This window comes from Arvicola amphibius, chromosome 1 (assembly GCF_903992535.2).
Source record: "Arvicola amphibius chromosome 1, mArvAmp1.2, whole genome shotgun sequence".
NCBI lineage: Eukaryota > Metazoa > Chordata > Mammalia > Rodentia > Cricetidae > Arvicola > Arvicola amphibius.
Genome location: NC_052047.1, coordinates 146,719,957 through 146,738,924, shown reverse-complemented (window position 1 = coordinate 146,738,924; position 18,968 = coordinate 146,719,957). Strand labels below are relative to the sequence as shown.

The 18,968-nt window shown below is 49.7% G+C and overlaps 1 protein-coding gene across 3 annotated transcripts; it reads right to left on the bottom strand.

The window, feature by feature from the left end:
• Positions 1 to 268: 268 nt before the first annotated feature.
• On the bottom strand, positions 269 to 8,491 carry Lto1 (LTO1 maturation factor of ABCE1). Of its 3 annotated transcripts, none has more exons than XM_038314226.1 (5): positions 8,298 to 8,491; positions 6,590 to 6,695; positions 5,193 to 5,263; positions 3,276 to 3,393; positions 269 to 2,979 (listed from the first exon to the last, which is right to left on the bottom strand). In XM_038314226.1, the coding sequence occupies exons 1-5, from the start codon at positions 8,387 to 8,389 to the stop codon at positions 2,911 to 2,913; spliced, it is 456 nt and encodes a 151-aa protein (XP_038170154.1). In that variant the 5' UTR covers positions 8,390 to 8,491; the 3' UTR covers positions 269 to 2,910. The 3 variants fall into 3 exon arrangements, with proteins under 3 accessions (XP_038170154.1, XP_038170162.1, XP_038170170.1); XM_038314234.1 differs by having other exon boundaries at positions 3,276 to 3,390; XM_038314242.1 differs by lacking the exons at positions 269 to 2,979; positions 8,298 to 8,491 and adding an exon at positions 7,953 to 8,259 and having other exon boundaries at positions 5,206 to 5,263.
• Between the last annotated feature and the right edge of the window lie 10,477 nt (positions 8,492 to 18,968).

Sequence of the window (18,968 nt, the reverse complement as noted above, 5' to 3'; positions counted from 1 at the left end):
GAGATCAGTCTGCCTCTGCCTCCCAAGTGCTGGGATTTAAGGGATGTGCCACCATCGCTCAGCAATAATCTTTATATTTTAAAAACTCCTCACTAACACTAGCTTTACAGGGAAGAATGCCATTCTGCATTTAGCCTCGGGCTGAAATCGGCACCACAGCCGCAAACAGGCTGCCAGTTAGAGGTCACGCGGTATCCTTGCAGGTCTGAGGCCCTGTGTTCAGTGAGTTTTCTCGTCCTTGCTGTGACAAAATCCCCCAAAGAGGCAATTTAAAGGATGAAGGGGTTTATTGGGCCACAGTTAATAAGGTGGCAGTTATCAGGGTGGGGAGGCATGGCAACAGGAGCCCGAGGCAGACGGTCACATTATATCCAGCCTGGAGGCAGAGAGACATGTATGCTGGCGCCCAGCATGCTTTCTCCAGTTCATGGGACAGAGCACACTCAGGGTGGGTCTTCCCTCCTCAGCTAAGCCTCTCTGGAAACACCCTCACAGCCATCCACAGAGGTGTGTCTCCTAGGTGATTCCAGATCCTGCCGAGCTGGCGGTCACAAGCCCTGCCCTGTGACTGCAGATAAATCTGTAGGTGACTGAGGGATGAGGGAGAATGAGATCACTGGTAGTCCCTGTTCAGTCAGGACACAGTTGTGCAGGAGACACAGGCAGCAGGTTCAGCAGAGAGACTTAGGAGGAGCCAATCCAGACACCTCTGGCCTCCGGCATGTGACACACTGCCACTCATAAGGGATGGCATCAAAGCGAGGCCACTCTGCCATAGAGCCAGCCAGAACACGGTAAGACGAGGGACAGAAAACAGTCCAGCAGTGGAGACACTTAGAGCTCACAGGACATGGTCTGAGAAGGCAGGGCACTAGCTCACAGCTCAGTAGTGACATTAAGGACACACGTTCCACAGGTGCCACTCTACCACACTGAGGTGCAGCTTCACCGCAGCTCCCTGGGGTTGCCTATGGCAGTTCCGAGTATCACCTGCGCGGGATGACATTTAGAAGTAGCATCCTTCTCATGACCATGTTACCTTTCACAGCAGACACAGCCATCTCAACGGGGGGAGAGGGACACACCCACATGACAGAATGTTCCTCTGCACTGTCTATACTGTGATCCAGAAGACCTTTTGGGGTAACCAAAGCGTGCTGGGGATTGGATGGGGCCCTTGAGAACACAGGAGGTATCAGACAGGTGGCTGTGGCAATGCTGACAGGTGGGAACTCTAACACCTATCTACAAGGTAAGGGGAATGGAGGAACAGACAAAGAGTTGAGAGGGAAAGGGGGCAGAGACAAGAGAGGAACTAGTAACTGCTACCTTTGGTAGCAAATCCAGGGCAGAATGTGGCAGGAATGCTGGGCCCACATCTCTGAACAGAGATCCTAACACCTCAGCATCTTGGTGCTGGAGGACTGCAGCAGCTGTCAGTACAATGATACCAGACTGTCGCTGTAAAACACATTATTTATTCTTTTCTCCAAATAGAAAAGTAAATTATGATCAAAACAGCAGCCACAGCTCTCTGAACTCAGCACCCAGAGAAGCTCACTGAAGGGCACCTGATCCTGGGAGCAGCTGGAGAACAGTGTGAGACTCCCGAGAGGCTATTGCCAGGCTCGGGAAGCCAGATGCGTGGCACCCCGGGCCTCAAGCACCAGCACCATCCCTCTCTGGCTAGGCTGGGCTGACGGAATGAGGGAAGAGCTCCAGCTGTACCTACTCTATCAAGATGCTATGAAATGATATTAAAAACAGTGTCCTAGGGCCACAGGCCTGAGATCCCAGCACTCATAAGGCTGAGGCAGGAGGATCACCCTTCAAGGCTAGCTTGAGCTATACAGTGAGACTCTGTTTCTAAAAAAAAAAATTAAAAAAAAAAAAAGAACCCAAACCAAAGTGGCACACATCCATGGTGGCCCCTTCACATCATGCCCTAAAACTGAAGTAGGGACAGTCAGGGTACAATGGCGCCACCCAAAGGAGGGCATATCAACACATGCTGCCATGTGTGTCCACGCCTGTGAAATGGTATATACTGAGCCTATTCCTGCTAGCTCACCTTATACCTGCCTGTGAACACCAAGCTGCTGCTAAAGAAGCAGAGGCACACGGGCAAGCCCCTGACAGTCACAGCGGCAGTCACCATCTGGTCCTGCTCTGGTGCCCAGGAGTCCCCCGCGGCCACTTCTTAATGTGTAGAGCTCATCCCACACCTGGGGACAGCATGAAGGCCATGCCTCGGCTTCCTAGGGATCTGACTGGCCTTGCCTTCTCAGCTTGGCATCCAGAGGCAAACTAAGCCCAATGGAGTCTGAACCCTGTACACACTGCAGGAATCTGGGTCTTCTGCAGCAGAGGACAGGGTCCCAGTGGTGCAGGCAATGACAACATATGCTCAAGGCAGAGGCACTGAGTGTGTGGGGCACTGCAGGACGTGGACCTGGGGTAGCAGGCAGCTCTGCTGGCAGGCTGTCACACTAGGTGGGTCTACTTCATCACCTCTAAAGTGGAACGGCACCCACCTCTGGGACTGCCAGAAGGGCGGAGTGAACCAAAGGAAGCCCAAGTGCGGTCAGCAGAGGCCAGCACACAGCAGAGAACCTGCTGCCACTCCCCATTAAGCGCCTTTACATCAGCCTGCCTGAGTCCTACCCTCAGGGTGATCCAACCCAGGACCACTGGGATGACAAAGCCACTCACTCTGACCAGCAGTGAGCAATCTCTTGAGGGTGCTGCCAGGACCCTGTGCAGAAGGCAGGGTAGTGTTATCTCAGCCAGCCAGCCAGCAAGAGCCTAGGGAAGAGGCCACACTGGTCCTCTCACGGAACAATGAGGGCCACTCAGGCTGCCTTTAATCGCTCTGACACTATATGTGCAGACATCTGCTCTTCCGAGTCCTCAAAACGCAAGTCTGGAGCCTCCCGCGGTCACCCTGAAGTCTGGCTGCACGTTGAGCAGTGAGCATAGCTGAAAGTACCCAAGAGATGGTGTCTCACCAACAGTGTCTCACACCCCTGAACCTGTGTCAGGCTGAGGACACACCTCTGCTAGCCCCACTCTCCCTATCCCAGCACCACCCCACAGGCAATGTCGCCACACCGTCCCCAGCCCATCTCCATCATCCTACAAGGGGCAGGGGGATGAGACACGGACAAATGCTGCCCAGCACAGCCATCACACGACCACCCCACCCCCCGCCTGCACCCGCCCTGCCTTTATAGTGCACTTAGGCACACCCCAGACAGAGGCTATGGAGCACAAACCTGTCTGAATTTCCCTCTGATTCTGTCCAGGTCTTCATGGAGCCTCTCGTAAGTGGGGTCATCATAGGGGAAGTGCTGCAGCAGTGCGATCAGCGCCTCCACCACCTTCATCTTCCTGCTGCGATGCATGGGGGAGAGAGGCTGTCATCCAAGGCCCCACTCCATCCTCCATCACATCTCAGAGCAGTGGGCAGGCTAAGCTGCCTCTCTGCTCCTGGCAGTGCTGGCCTCCACCTGCTGTGGAGCAACCACTCACCACGGGGCCCCTACCCCACCTGGGGAACTGCAGGCTGGAGCAAGGGAGACCACCACAAAAGGATGGCAGTCAGTCTCTGCTGTGACTGCCACCCGGTGGTGGCATGGATAGCCAACATCATTCCTCCAGGATCAGTCAGCCTGGTCACTCCTACAGCCACAAAGTTAAGAACCCTTGCCTCTCACCTGCTCACACTAAAGACACAATAGAGAGCCAGGCATGGTGACCCAGGTCTTTAATCCCAACACTCAGGGGGCAACGGCAGAAGGATCTCTTCTAAATATTTAGACCAGAAGCCTGGTCTAGATAATGAGTTCCAGGCAGTCTGGACTAAATAGACCTTGCCTCAAATTTCACAAAAGGAGGAAGAAGGAAAAAAACTTCCGCGTAGTATGAATTCCTTTAATCCCAGCACTCAGGAGACAGAGGCGGGCAGATCTCTGTGAGTTTGAGGTCAGCCTGGTTTACAGAGCAAGTTCCAGGACAGCCAGGGCTACACAGAGGAACTCTGTCTAAAAACACAAAGAGAAGCCAATAAATCATGTGGTGAATAATCAGAGAGAGAACCCCAGAACTCCACAATTAGTCACAAACGCCTTGCTCTTACTTTTGAATATGAGCGTGGTATGAGTTCTAGACACTCAAAGTGTTAAACAAAAGGGTGAATCCCACAGGCAGGGAGCTGCCATCCTCTTGGCCTGGTTTGCTAATACCCTCCTCTGGGCCCTCCTATACCAGGCCAGGAGTTATTAGGAAGACTACACAATGCCAGCTTAACCCTATGCTTCTGCACACAAGGGTAATAATATGCCTTTCACTTCAGGGCTCCCTCCCAGCCTCAGGAAGCAGGCAGATGGGGCACTCACAGGACCAAGGCGGGCAGAACACAGTAAGGCAAGGTACCAAAGATAACACAGATCAAAAAACAGTGACAATCACTAGGAACTGTGTGTGTGCCAAAAAGGATTGCTTCAGAATGACTTCTGGCTGGCTGTGGTGGTACGTGTCTGTGAGCCCAGCATATAAGAGGCTGAAACAGAAGGATGGCTGTGAGCTAAAGGCCAGTCTGGGCCATAGTATAAGCCCCTGCCTCCCAAAAAGATAATACTGCATTCTGGTTGGCTATGAGACACCATGGACAACAAAGCCAGCATTTCTTTCTTTTTCCCCTCTCTGGTCCTAGCTGTACTGGAACTCCTATGTAGACCAAGTTACCCTTAAATTCATAGAGATCTGCCTGTCTCTGCTGAAATCAAAGGTGTACACCACCACGTCTGGCACAGCCAGCATTTCCGAGGCCTTGTTTCATTGACAGTACTACAGACTGTTAGCAGACGCCTAAGTGAGAAATGGACAGGAAATAGGATCCACCTAACATTACCCTAGGTGTAACATTACCCAGCGCTCATCAAGTACCTATGAGGTACCTGGCGCATTTTACTTATTATTCTTTGAATAACAAAGTCAAGTTGGTCATTACTATTTTCTGTATGAACAAATGACACAGATACCTATGCACACATTAGGAGCACTCAGAGTTCCTCCTGGCCTTTTCAATGATAGCATGCTGATGGGAGGTGGGAGGGAAATGAGGTAGGAGGGAAAGGTGGGGGGAGGGAAAGGAGGTGGGAGGGGAAGGAGGAAGGGAGCCTCAGCCTCACCTGTCTTTCTCACCTGCACCACTGTGTAGGAGACACTTCCATGCAAGAGCAAAGCCACGGTAGCACCCAATCTGTGAATTGAAAACCAGTCCAGAGTGAAGGCGGTAAGCAATCAGCCACACCACACCAGTTACCAAGATCTCAAAGCTCAGGGCCGGACGGGGGCTGCCACAAGGCTTCTTCAGCTATTCTAGAACCTGTGAGTTTGGGGCAATGGAAACTGAATGGTGACAGCCCCAGCATGCGAGGCGGGCCCCAAGATGAAAGCAGTGGTGCTCGTCCTCTACATGATGCCGTGAGCTGGCTCCTCGCCCCTTGTCCCAGGTTCATGTATGTACAACAGAACAGAGGAGAGGAGCGTGCTCAGCTTCTGAGGACACAGCGGAAGAAAGAGGAAGAAAGAGTTCCTGGGGCTGGGTAGAATAAGCAATGCCACTTCTGCCTTGTTCTTACAAGCTACTTGCTCTGGGGTGTCATGAGGACACCTGTACAGGGGACACCAGTTACAGGGTGTGCTACCTCGGGAAGAGATCCCCTGGTCCAGCCAAGCCTGCAGATGACTGGAGCCCTACTGACCCTCGGATACTGTGTGGCATAACCAAAGATGGTTGTTTTAGGCCCACCAGTCTGTAGGACCTGCTTTGTGGCATCAGGTGCCTGATACTGTCATGACCTCCTCTGCCAGTCAGGGTCAGTGATCTGTAAGAGGACAAAGGCAAAAGGAGAAAAACTGTGGGGCTTGTAGAATTCCACCACAAACATGGCACCCCATGGGTGAGGACTGAGCTGGCTGAAGACACAAGGCAGCACTGTGCTACTACCATAACATACTTTGGTGGCTCTGTGCTAAGACTTTTCTGTCTCGTCTGTGAACCCCACCAAAGGCCTTGCAGTAGGAAGTGGTTAGATGCTTTAGCTTCAACAGCAAAGGAAGCAATTGTAGAGGAAAAGTATCCATGCCTTTGTTCTTTTCCCCTAGGCCACTGGTTTTCAACCTGTGAGTCTTGACCCCTTTGGGGTCACATGTCAGATACATATACATTACGATTCATAACAGTAGCAATATTATAGTTATGAAGTAGAAACAAAATAATTTTATGGTTGGGGGCCACCACAACACAAGGAACTGTTTTAAAAGGTTGCAGCATTAGGTTGAGAACCGCTGCTTCAGGAAATGTTTCCAAGTTATGGCTAAGCATGCTGGGTACATCCTCTGCCACTGAGCTACTTCCCCAGCCTCTGTTTTTTGAGGCAGTAGCTCACTCTTTAGCCCAGGCTGGCCTAGGACTCCTGCCTCAGTTTTCTGAGTGTTGGGATAGCAGGATGGATCCCCTATGACAGAGGATGGATCACCACACTCATCTATGGAGTTCCTTCTAAGTGGCTCTCCCACTTACCTCAGATCCAATTTTGGCTCCGTGTAATGTGCCATACTGCCTTCCTTCAACAATCCCCAAGCTGCTGCCTTCTTCATAGCCTTCCTGATATCCCTCCCCATGGAATCTGTGACAGAGAAACACACTTCATCAGGTAAGACACTGTTCCTTGAAAAATCTTTCCACCTTACATTATCCAGATTCCCACAGGACACAGGAGATTACAGGAAGAAAGGGTTAAAATTCAAGTCACGCCAGGTGGTGGCAAGTGCCTTTAATCCCAGCACTCGGTAGGCAGAGGCAGGTGGATCTCTGTGAGTTCAAGGCCAGCCTGGCCTACAGAGCAAGTTTCAAGACAGGCTCCAAGGCTACAGAGAAACCCTATCTCGAACCCCTCCCTCAAAAAGCCCCCAAAACCCTGAGTCACAAAATGCAGGTTCTAGGTGTAGCTCTCTACTCTCTGGCCCATTACTGTGCTGTAGCCCCATTGCTGAGACAGCTCTCACTATGCAGGTTCTAGGTCTAGCTCTTCTGCTCTCTGGCCCATTACTGTGCCCTAGCCCCACTGCTGAGACAGCTCTCACTATGCAGGTTCTAGGTCTAGCTCTTCTACTCTCTGGCCCATTACTGTGCTGTAGCCCCATTGCTGAGACAGCTCTCACTATGGAGCCCATGCCAACCTCCATCAAGTAACTCTTGCCATTTCTTTTTGTTGTTGTTGTTGTTTGTTTGTTTGTTTGTTTTTGAGACAGAGTTTCTCTGTGGCCTTGGAGCCTGTCCTGGAACTAGCTCTTGTAGACCAGGCTGGTCTCGAACTCACAGAGATCTGCCTGCCTCTGCCTCCGAGTACTGGGATTAAAGGCATGTGCCACCACCGCCCGGCTCTTCCCATTTCTTGAATGCTGAGATTACAGGTGTGTGCCACCACCTCCATGTGAAACCATGATGCGTATGGGCTTCATGCATGCTATGAAAAGCGCTCTACCAACTGAGCTACAGCCCCAACCCAAGTTCCTTCATCTGCAACCGTGGGCGGGATACATGAGTGACTTCCAAACCCGGCAGAGCACAAGAACCCCCAAGAAAAATGTAAAAATACAAACTCAATCAAGCTTAGTCCACACTAGAAATCTACTTTTCAAAAAAAAAGTAGGTGTAGCTGAGCCTACATGCCATCGTAACTCAAGTCTCTGTTTCTAAAACCCTCCCAGGACCCAGGAGTAACAGAAAATATCCGTAAGATCATCACAGTATGCCAGCACTACGGTGCTCTGACTAGATGGTATTGTCTCTGAGGAATCAACCGAAAACTGGCAGTAACTTGAAGCCTGCACTGTGGAAGGAATGCTCTGGAAGCCCCCGTGAGGAGTGAACAGCTCCCCACTTGGCAGGTGGGTGGCCTGGGGAGCTCTTCTGCCTCCGCAGATGTCAGGACTCCTCTCGCTAAGCAGAGATCGAGCAGTCACCCAGGAGAGGTGAGCAGCCGTCCAGGAAAGGCCAAGATGCCCTGGGCCACCGCTCCGCCCAGGCATTTCCCCGGGGAACTTTCCACATCCAAAGGGGCCTGCCCGACACATCCATCAGCAGGTCCATGAATACTGCCGTATGTGCGGCAATTAAAGAACAAGAAGATGTGGCAGCTCGCAGATGGCGAAGGCGGGTGTCCCCGAGGACAGCGGGACTCCGCCAAGCAGCTGCCGGGGCGGGGCGGAACTGGGCCGCTGCCTACCTCTCATCCGCCATCACGACGGCGTCGAACATGTCCTGCTCCACAGCCATGGCGGCGGCCCGGTTCTCCCTGGGCCCTCGCACTCCTGCCATTCTGTGTAGTAGTCGCCAGCCGGGAGGAACGGCTACAAAGGCCCGGTTTGTCAGCAAGAGGAAACCACTTCCGCGTGTGCTGCGCGGAGCACGGCGGGTAAGGACGGCAGGCGAAGGAAGCCAAAAATGTAAAATAAAATAAAATCTTTACCGCGCATGGGCAGACCCCGCTCTTCCTCCCAGGCACCTCCCTCTCCTCTGTGAGTGGGGCGGGTCCGGCCGCGCAGGGATGCTTCGCTGTGCGGCACACGGGGCCCAGGCGAACCCAGCTTTTATTTTCAAAACCCAAACAGATGGGACCGAATTTACAAACGTAGGTCTTAAAGAAATGAGAAAAAATTATCAAAGATCTAGCACAGAGGATTCCCAGGAAGTAGAGGAAGGGCCCCAACCGCAGGCAACATGGAGGAGGGTGGAGCATCCAGCAGCCTCAGCTGTCACCCGGCTGTCAATCACTACATCTGCACACCCCACAGGAGACTTTCCTGTGGGCTGGAACCGATTTGATACTGCGACATCCTGAAGGACAAATAATAAATATTGCCCCCAGCCAGGAAAATGTCCTGGGGGGCGGGGGGATCTCTGAAAATGAAAAAGGTTGTGTGTGCCAGTTACCTTGTTTTTTTTTGGTCTTTTTTTGTTATTTTGTCTTTTTTTTTTTTTTTTTTCTGAAGCTGAGGACCGAACCCAGGGCCTTGCGCTTGCTAGGCAAGCGCTCTACCACTGAGCTAAATCCCCAACCCCGAATGCTAGCTCTTGCTGCCAGTATTTAAAGCAAAACTGAAGTATTTCATACACAGTCAAGTATCAGGTGGCACCGAAGGGCTTGCCAGCAGGAGGAGCCACTCTGTCTAAGCGCTCCAATCTCATGGGCACCCACTCTCCAAAAGGCAGAAATTGAAGTTAGTCCATTTCCATCAGAGCTACCTTCCAAAGCAGAGCTTTAAAGAGTATGCCAGGCTGTCAAGAAGGACACATGAGATACCAGGAGCCCTCAGGTGCACATAAATAAGGAAAAAACAATATTTAGCAATAGATAAATTAATAAATTCATCCTAATAGGGTAAAATAACGGGCCAATGGGCCTTTTTTTAAGTCACAGAACTGAACAACAGGTTCTGGCCTTTAAATCAGGGAGAGTCTTACGAGGAATAGAAGGAATGCCTAGAAAGAGTATCAGAGGCACCATCTCCTTCTGAGATGTTTAAAATCCCCCTGCCGCTCTCTGTTTTAGTTTTAAAGGGACTTTCGTGTTCACAGGTGTATCAATTTGGGCTGCCTTTTGGTGGATGGTTCAAAAAGGTAGGAAGGTCATTGGAATACTCTGTCCCCTTTGGCATGGTTGTTTCGTCTCGGGGAAGCAGCTAAAGAGTGGCGATTTTACATTCTATCGTGAGCACTGTGCTAAGTCTTGTAAAACTGAGCTGGGTTTGGCAACACACACAGAGAACACTCAGGCCCTCGGAGACTCGCTTAAACTTAAAACAAGAAAAATGGCAAAATGCCAGCTGTGGCCCCAGTGACTTTGAACGTCTTCCTTTGTGGTCCTGGAACAACCATGACTGTACGGAACTGACCAGTTCTTTCTCTGCGCTAGAAATCCCAATGACACGTAGATTTTGAAGGTAGAATGAAACAGGGTCTCTGCTGTTTCCTAGATGTCTTTTACATTTTTACTTTTTCTTGACCAAATAAAGTCACTGGATACCTGTAATGCAGAAAGTGGGGAACAAGCAAGCACAGTAGTGCATTTTTCCTGATCGCCTATTTCTTTCCCCAGCTTTTCCCCATAAATTTATACCCCTCTAAAAATGTGCACACCATTGTGATTTCAGCATGTCTCCAATGCACTTATTATTGTGTGCATATTTGAAGCATAAAAACTTTTGGCTGAAGCCAGGAGGTGGTGGTGCACACCTTTAATCCCAGCACTCGGAAGGCAGACAGAGCAGGTGGCTCTCTGTGAGTCTGAGGCCAGCCTGGTCTACAGAGTGAGTTCCAGGACAGCCAGGGCTGTTACATAGAGAAACTCTGTCTCAAAACAAACAAACAAAAAACTATTAGCTGAGGTAAAAATAATAAATAGTTTTGACATAGGAAGACGGTTATGGAGGAGAAGGAAGAGGACTACTTACAGGTAAAGCCTGATGTTGGGGGCTGCAGACCCCTGGCCCCTTGACTTTCTTTGCCTGCCTCAGACCCTTTGCCTGCTGGAGTGAACTGAGCAAAACAACTTGTTTTCCTGTGCCTGCAGCTGCTCTGAGCACGAGACCCTAATGGCAGGGGAGTGGGTTCTGGTGAGACCTGCAGCTGAAAGATCTCGAGAGCTGGGGCATGACTATCAGTTAAGGATCCCTATATAAGTTGACATTCTTGTATCAAGGATGACCCGTGTCCCCGTGTCTCTGTGCACGTGTGTCTTTAAGTCTCCAGCCTAGTTCCCAGTTCGTGTACCATAGAGCATAGAGTAGTTGTGTTTTATAGCCTGAGGCTAGGGTTCTACAGAAGAACATAGAACTGCATGTCATATTTTTATATAATTCTGTGGAGTATGGAGAAATAATATATATCACAAAATTCCAGACTATTGGTTGTGACTCTTCGTTCGGAACATGGCTTTGGTGAGACTCGCCCCTGCTCGCCTTGGTTTCGATCCTAACTATCTTTTGAATCCAGCTTGTCATAACATCAGGAGCAAAGAGACCCATAATGCTACCTTGAGTTGTCAAAGTCATGTTCAAAAATTGCTTTGTTCTCAATAAGGTCCAGACTTTAAAAATGGGACCTTAAAAGCAAGAAGGGGGGGGGGGGCTGGGGTGTGGCTCAGTGGCAAAGCACTCGCCTCGTGTTCACAAGGGTATGGGTTTGAGACCCACCTCAGTCAAAGAAGCTTCCAAAGAGCCAGAGGTGGTAACATTTTTAAAGTACAAATATTATTGCTTTCAAAATTCCTACGTAAGTTTTAAATTCAATGCTCATCTTCGTCGCTGCGCATATTAAAGTTGTGTGGGAGAGAACTGAAATGCTCTTGCTGACGTCTGTTCTGGGAGGAGCCAACTGTGGCAGTCACTTCTGTAACACGGGAGAATTACAGCCCAGATGGTAACGTTGGGCAGATGGCCTGAGAATGCCTGGGAGGGATCAACAGAAGACCTCAGCACATTTTCCGGTGTCTGAAGAACTGTGTGAATTCTGTTTAGGTTGGTAGTTTTAGAATGGTTTTGCTGGACCAGAGAGATGGCTTGGTGGCAGGGCATTTACCTACCATACATAAGGTTCCTGGTTTGATCCCCGGCTTTGCCAGCAAAAGTTATTATTAGTATTTTATTTTTGACAAAATGTACAAAAGGGATGGCAGATCAGCTTCCAGAAATCCAATGTACTAATACTAAACACTTTTTTTTTTTTATAAAGTTTTGGTTTTTTTGAGACAGGGTTTCTCTGTAGTTTTTGGAGCCTGTCCTGGAACTAGCTCTTGTAGACCAGGCTGGCCTCAAACGCACAGCAATCTGCCTGCCTCTGCCTCCCAAGTGCTAGGATTAAAGGCGTGTGCCACCACCACCGGGAAACACTTTTTTTTTTTTTTTAAGGACAAAGTTTCACATATTCTTCTTTGGGTTTAGAGAAAAGCCAAGACAATACAACCCAAGTAAAAAGCAAATTCCTCCAAGTTCAGCAATGAAATGTGATCACTGTAGTAACTGATACTTGTTGCTATTTTCTTGGTCATTTGTCTGTTTCTTGGTTTGCTTTGAGGTAAGGTCTTTGCAGCCTAAGCTGGCCTCAAACTCAGGGCAATTCTACTGCCTCAGTTTCTGGAGTGTTGATTTTATAGGTGTGAGTTCATGCATGGTTTAGCAGTTGATTTTTTTAATGTTATATCTGCAACTGACTAGTAGGCAGGTGCCAAACCAAACCTGGCCTTGAGGACCTACCATGATTAGCCTGGAATCATCCATGTTGTTAGAATAAAGAATTGCAAGTAAAACAAAAATGGCTTACTTGCTCTGATTTTGGTCAAGAAGACACCCTAGAAATATAAACAAGTTTTCAGATCAGTGCTCAAAAGGCAAGACTCCTGGGGTCACATGATAGCACTGGGTAATAAGTTTGTTTTTGTTTTTTTTTTTTCCATATCTGGTCATTTGGTAAGTATGCTCTTTACTTTTGTGTGAAGCAGGTAAGCCTTCCATATTCAGTTGCAGGAGGGTGGAGGGGGACTTAAATTCTTCACAGGAAGCTATTAAATAACCATTCACTTTATTTTTTTAATTTATTTATCTATTATGTATACAGTGTTCTGCCTGCATGTATACCTTACAGATGGTTAGAAGAGCCACCATGTGGGAATTGAACTCAGGACCTCTGGAAGAGCAGTCAGTGCGCTCAACCTCTGCACCATCTCTCCAGCCCATAACCATTCACTTTAAAGGGCTACGTTTGCGCCTCTGGTTACAGATAAGTGACAGATAAGTGACAATACAACTGGGAAAAAGAGGTGTCTTAGTTTGGATCCCTAGCTGTGAACAGACACCATGACCACAGCAACTCTTTCAAAACACTTAATTGGGGTGACTCACAGTTTCAGAGGTTCAGTCCATTATCATGGCAGCGAGCATGGTGGCATGCAGGCAGGTATGGTGCTGGCTACATCTTGGCTTTCAGGAAACAGGAATTCCCCAGAAACACTGGTGGTATCCTGAGCTTAGGACACTGCCTATTAAGGCCTGCCCGACAGTGACACACTTCCTCCAGCAAGGCCATACCTACTCCAACAAAGCCACACCTAATAGGGCAAACTCCCTAAGAGATTATCGGGGCCAATTACATTCAAACGACCACAAGAGGCAACTGGGAAGGGATTCAAGGGTCTAGACTCATTTGAGCTTTCTACATGAGCCCCCTTCCTGCAACTTCCCAAAGGAAGAAGGAAAGCCTGTCAGAAAGTCTCATTTTTGACCTGCCTGCTGGGGAACCCCTTTCATACCACAGCACACAGACGGATGTAGAAAGCCATATTGCTGAACACCTGCCCGGCTAAAGAAGAGTCCTGGCTAGTAGGGACATCTCTGCCTTGTTCACCCCCAAGGCGGCAGAGCATTGACTAGGATTGTGGGTGTCCGTGGTACTCTGCTGAACTGGAACAGGGCTCTGCACCCCAAACACGTGGAGAGGCTGAGGCTTTCCCCTCAGTTTGCTCTTAGGGAGATTCTGCCCCGCTTACATAGACGCAGAGGGGCTTCGGGAGCCGGGACCTGCTGTGCACCTTCGCGTCGTCCTGACAGTGCTATGACAGAAATAAGGGAGGAAAAGTTAGTTTGGCTCCTACTTTAGGACTGTGCCGCCATCATGTCGGGTAAGGGCTGGATCCCTGAGTCACTGGAGGTAGGAGCTTGCATCCAGCTCCTCACATCTTGAGATCAGGGAACAAGGTCTGTCTCCAGGGGCCTCATCCCTAAGGTCACCCCTTCTAGGATAGCCCGCCACATGGGGAAGTATTCCAAAATGAGAGCTTGTGGGGCACACTTCACCTTCAAGCTGTGTTGACCTGTGAGCCTGAGGCTCCGAAGTAGGTAATAGTAGTAATAGTAAATAATAAAAGAAAGTGGGATGTCAGTGGGGACCGGGAGGGTCTACTTCCTCGCCAGGAAAAAGGGTGCCACCGCCAGGCAAGCAGCAGAGCAGAGCAGGAGAAGTGGGGCGGGGAGGAGAGCATCTGCTCGCAGCCTACTGGCCAGAGTTGGTCACATGGCTTCCAAACCGCAAGGACACTTGGGAGATGGAGTTCAGGATGATGGGCCGAGTCCCGTGTAGGGTGTTCTTGTTATTGTAATTCTCGCTTTAAACCTTGGGAGTGTGTGACTTTAGTTTAAGAAGAAAGGCTAGAGTCACGTGCTGTGGCAAAGCCAGTGATCCCAGCACTTGGCAGGGGCAAACGGAAGGCTCAGGAGCCAGCAGCCCTCCTTGGATACCTGCTGAATTTAAGGACTGCCTGGACCATACCAGACCCTGTCTCAGAAGAGCAAAAACGGGAGGTGGGAGGATTGAGGTGAGGGTCTGCTTAGCTATTGTGATAAGAGGGTGGATTGGACGGGCGATGGGTGAATTGGACGGGCCGTGGTGGCGCGCGCCTTTAATCCCAGCATTTGAGGCAGAGGCAGGCGGATCTCTGCGTGTTCGACGGTAGCCTGGTGTACAGAGCTAATTCCATGACAGCTAGGGCTGTTAGACAGATAAACCTGCCCTCAAAAAACAAAACAAAAACAAACAAACAAAAAAAGGGGTGGGCTAGGCCAACTCTCCTTGGCCCCATTAAACAAAACACCACGGATCTGTAAGCCAGAGGTGTCAGAACAAAATCCTATTGAAAACAGCAAAACGTGGGTTTCTACAACCTTCACAGGTTTGTGGAAAGCATGACTGAACGTTAGCCGACGCAGCACCCCAGAGCTAACCCTCTAGGATCTCGTACATGGTGTGCTCAATACCAGAGATTGTGGAAGGCAGTGTGTGGGTAACTGAGATCCCTCTGTCCCATCTCCCCCCACTCCCCCCCAGGCAGGAGAACTGGGGGGAGGGGGAGGGCAGTAGGGGACTGAGCTTGCTGTGGGGTTTGACCATGACCTTAGAGGCAACAGAGAGGACTCAGTGTGAGCAATTTTCTTTCTTTCTTTTTTTTTCTTTTTTTTTTTTTGGTTTTTTGAGACAGGGTTTCCCTGTAGTTTCTAGAGCCTGTCCTGGAACTAGCTCCAGTAGACCAAGCTGACCTCAAACTCAGAGATCTGCCTGCCTCTGCCTCCCGAGTGCTGGGATTAAAGGCGTGCGCCACCACCGCCTGGCTCTGTGAGCAATTTTCTTATCAGAGTTCAGAGATCTTTTCCAAAATGGAGTCAGCCTCAGCAAGTTCCATCTCTCCCACGAGATGTGAAACGGGCCACGGAGGAAGAAGTGCCAGGAAACCACACAGGGCTTGTGAGTAGGACACTCTGAGCTCTAGTCTGACCTTGTCTGGCTATGTAGCTGGCATGCTCTACTCCTGTTACCTGCTCCCCCTCCACCTTGGAAGAGGCGGGTCTTCCACTATGACCAGAACTTCTTCACCTCTTGACTGGCTCTCACCTCTGGGTCTCATTGCCTACAGGGAACATTTGTTTAATGATGCAAAGAAATGTTGCATTTGTTTAACTCTGGAAAGTTGTGTTACTTTGCCTATTTAAAACACCTGATTGGTCTACTAAAGAGCTGAACAGCCAACAGCTAGGCGGGAGAGAGAAATAGGCAGGGCTGCTAGGCAGAGAGAATAAATAGGAGGAGAAATCTAGACTCGAAGAGAGTAACAGGAACAAGAAAAGGAGGAGAGGAGGACGTCATGGGCCAGCCACCCAGCCAGCCACGGAATGAGAGGGAAATAAAGATATATAGAATAAAGAAAAGTAAAAAGCCTGAGACAAAGTGTAGTTAAGGAGAAAAAGGATAAATTAAGTTAGAAACAAGCCAAGCTAAAGCCGGGCATTCATAAGTAAGGATAAGTCTCTGTGTATTAATTTGGGAGCTGGATGGCAGACCTCCAAAGAGTAAAAAACACAACTACACCTTCCTCCATCTAGAAGGAATCCCCCTCTTTCTACCCACCTTCAGCCTCCCACTCCTCCCCCCCAAAGTGTGGAGAGGGTGTCTATCAGTCAACCCACTAATCAACCCAGCAATCAGGAGGCTAAGGCAGGATTTCCACGAGTTCAAGGCCACCACTTCCTCCTTTTTTTTTTTTTTTTTTTTTTTTCGAGACAGGGTTTCTCTGTGTAGCTTTGGTGCCTGTCCTGGAACTAGCTCTTGTAGACCAGGCTGGCCTCGAACTCACAGAGATCCGCCTGCATCTGCCTCCTGAGTGCTGGGATTAACAGTGTGCGCCATCATTGCCAGCTCCACTTCCTCCTCTATAGGCAATATTCCCTTCCAAACTGGACCAGAACTTTTAGGTGGGTCCATCTAGATCCTTACGCTTTCCAGAACTGCCGGCCTTCTCCTTTGCGCCTCTACGGGGAAGGCTGACTCAGGCGCCAGCCTTTGAACTTTGTAATGCTGACTGGGCCCTGGCTGTGCATGGAATGATGTCAGCATCTGTATTCATCTATGATCATACAAATAAGTACCCTAAATAGTAAAGAAATTGTGTGTGTGTGTGTGTGTTTTAACTTTGTTTTGGAGTGTGTGTTTTGTTTGTTTGGGTTCGTTTTCCTTGTTTGCTTGCTTTAAATTTTTCTTTTTAGCCGTGTTTATCTGAAGTGGGGGAGGAATCCCATGGCATGTATGTGGAAGTCAGAGGACATCTTGCTGAGTGTATTCACACACTCCACCATGTGGGGCCCATGAATCCAGTTCAGATCATAAGGGTTAGTGGCTAGTGCCTTAACTCCGCTGAGTTGTCTCTCTGAGACCCTTGTTTGCTTGACTTTGGGGACAGGGTCTCAGGTAGCTTAGGCTAGCCTCAAACTCACGATGGCTGGCTGTAAACTACTAATGCTCATGACTCAGCCTCCTGAGTGCCGTGGTGACAGATAAACAGCCAGTACAGTAAACTCTTTTGGGGAGCGAGGGGGCGGGGATCAAGACAGGGTTTCTCTGTGTAACAGAACAGCCCTGGGTATCCTGGAACTCGCTCTGTAGACCAAGCTGGCCTTGAACTCACAGAGATCTGCCTGCCTCTGCCTCCTGAGTGCTGGGATTAGGAATAAAGACGTGTGCCACCATGCCTGGCTCACAGCAAACTCTTCTTGCAGGCCACTCTGGGATTTGTGGAAGGGACTGAGCACCTTTTAGCTGCCTGTAGGCTCGGGCCCCAGAACCTCTGAGTATTGTCTGCAGCTGTGGGCGAGTAGAAGCGGTCACCAATGTAGAACAAACTGCGATAAGGGCCCAGTGTGTCATGCACTCGTAGAATTAGCTTCCGGTAACCTCACAGTTTTCAAATCCTAACCCCACGCGCGTTCGGGCATCGAACATTGCAGGACGCGCCCACAAATCCTGCACTTCAGACTAGCGCGGCGAGTTCCATAAACGACCACCAGGAGGCGCGCTTGCGCTTTGAACGCTGGGCGGCGCCCACACCCCGCTCGCAGCCTTCCGACTTCATTTGCTTTTTTCCTCCCCTAGCCAGGACTGAGGAGGGACATGGCTGGTGTCACTCAGGACACACCCTGAATGAGACGCCTGGGACCGCACACCTGGACGCTCAGTCAGGACAGACACACTGGGGTCCCCTTCAGCCTTTAGTTCAGGGCACTTCAGCATCCCCATGAAAATGCCCAAACTGGCCCATGCTGGCCACTGCAGGGTGCACTACCCACCTCTTTACCCGGCCTTCAGCCGTGCCACTCCTTGACCACTCTAAGGCCTCCACCATCCCACCTGGAAAATGGGAGGCTGGATGCATATTGGTATCTGCTAGGATTGCCAGAATAACATCCCACAGAGAAGTGGGTTAGATGGCAGTCTCACTCTGAGGTCAGGAGTCCCCAAGGTCAAAGTGGGCAAGGTTGGCCCCTGAAGCCTATGTCCTGCACACACAGCTCCTCACAGGCCTACCCAGAACACCTGGGTCCTCTTAGTTACTTCTTTATTTTTTAAAATATTTATTTATTAAGTACACATTGTTCTACCTTCATGTATACCTGCAGGCCAAAAGAGGGCACCAGATGTCATTACAAATGGTTGTGAGCCACCATGTGGTTGCTGGGAATTGAACTCAGGACCTCTGGCAGAGCAGCCAGTGCTCTTAACCTCTGAGCCATCTCTCCAGCCCAGTTACTTCTTTATTTATTTCGAGACAGGGTTTCTCTGTTTAGCCTTAGCTGTCCTGAAACTCGCTTTGTAGACCAGGCTGGCCTTGAACTAACAGAGATCCACCTGGGTATGTGCCACCACTGCCCAGCCTACTTCTTTAATTTATTTTATGTTTATTGGTGTTTTGCCTCTGTGAATGTCTGTGTGAGGGTGTCAGAAACCCTGGAACTGGAGTTACAGACAGGTGTGAGCTGCCATGTGGGTGCTAAGAATTTAACCCCGGGTCCTCTAGAAGAGCAGTCAGTGCTCTCAACTGCTGAGCCATTTCTCCAGTAAGTTTTCTGTTTTTTGAGTCAGGGTCTCACTGTCCTGACTGTCCTGACTGTCCTGGAACTCACTAAGTATACCAGGCAGGCTTCGAAGTCACAGACATCCTCCTGCCTCTGCATCCTGAGTACTGGAATTAAAGGTGCCACCACACCATACCAGACTTTTTTCTTTTTCTTTTCTTTCTTCCTTCCTTTCTCTCTCTCTCTCTCTCTCTCTCTCTCTCTCTCTCTCTCTCTCTCTCTCTCTCTCTCTCTCTTTCTCTTTCTTTTGTAGGTTCTCATTATGTGGCCTTGAGTGACTGGGAGCCACTATATAATAGAACAGGCTAGCCTCAAACCTCAAACTTAGCTCCACCTACTTCTGCCTCCTGAGTGCTGGCATTGAAGGCATTTTTATTTTTAAGTGTACACATACACACACACACTGACAGGTACTAACCAGAGGCCAGAGGTGTGGGATCTCTGGATGT

Bases quoted from the DNA above. Each gene is read 5' to 3' on its own strand.
- Lto1 (XM_038314226.1), bottom strand. From the start codon at position 8,389: ATGGCAGGAGTGCGAGGGCCCAGGGAGAACCGGGCCGCCGCCATGGCT. The intron at 5,264-6,589 runs GTAAGTGGGAGA...TTCAATTCACAG, and splicing joins GAGCCAAAATTGGATCTGAG to ATTGGGTGCTACCGTGGCTT. The intron at 3,394-5,192 runs GTGAGGCTGAGG...CATGCATCGCAG, and splicing joins GGTGCAGGTGAGAAAGACAG to CAGGAAGATGAAGGTGGTGG.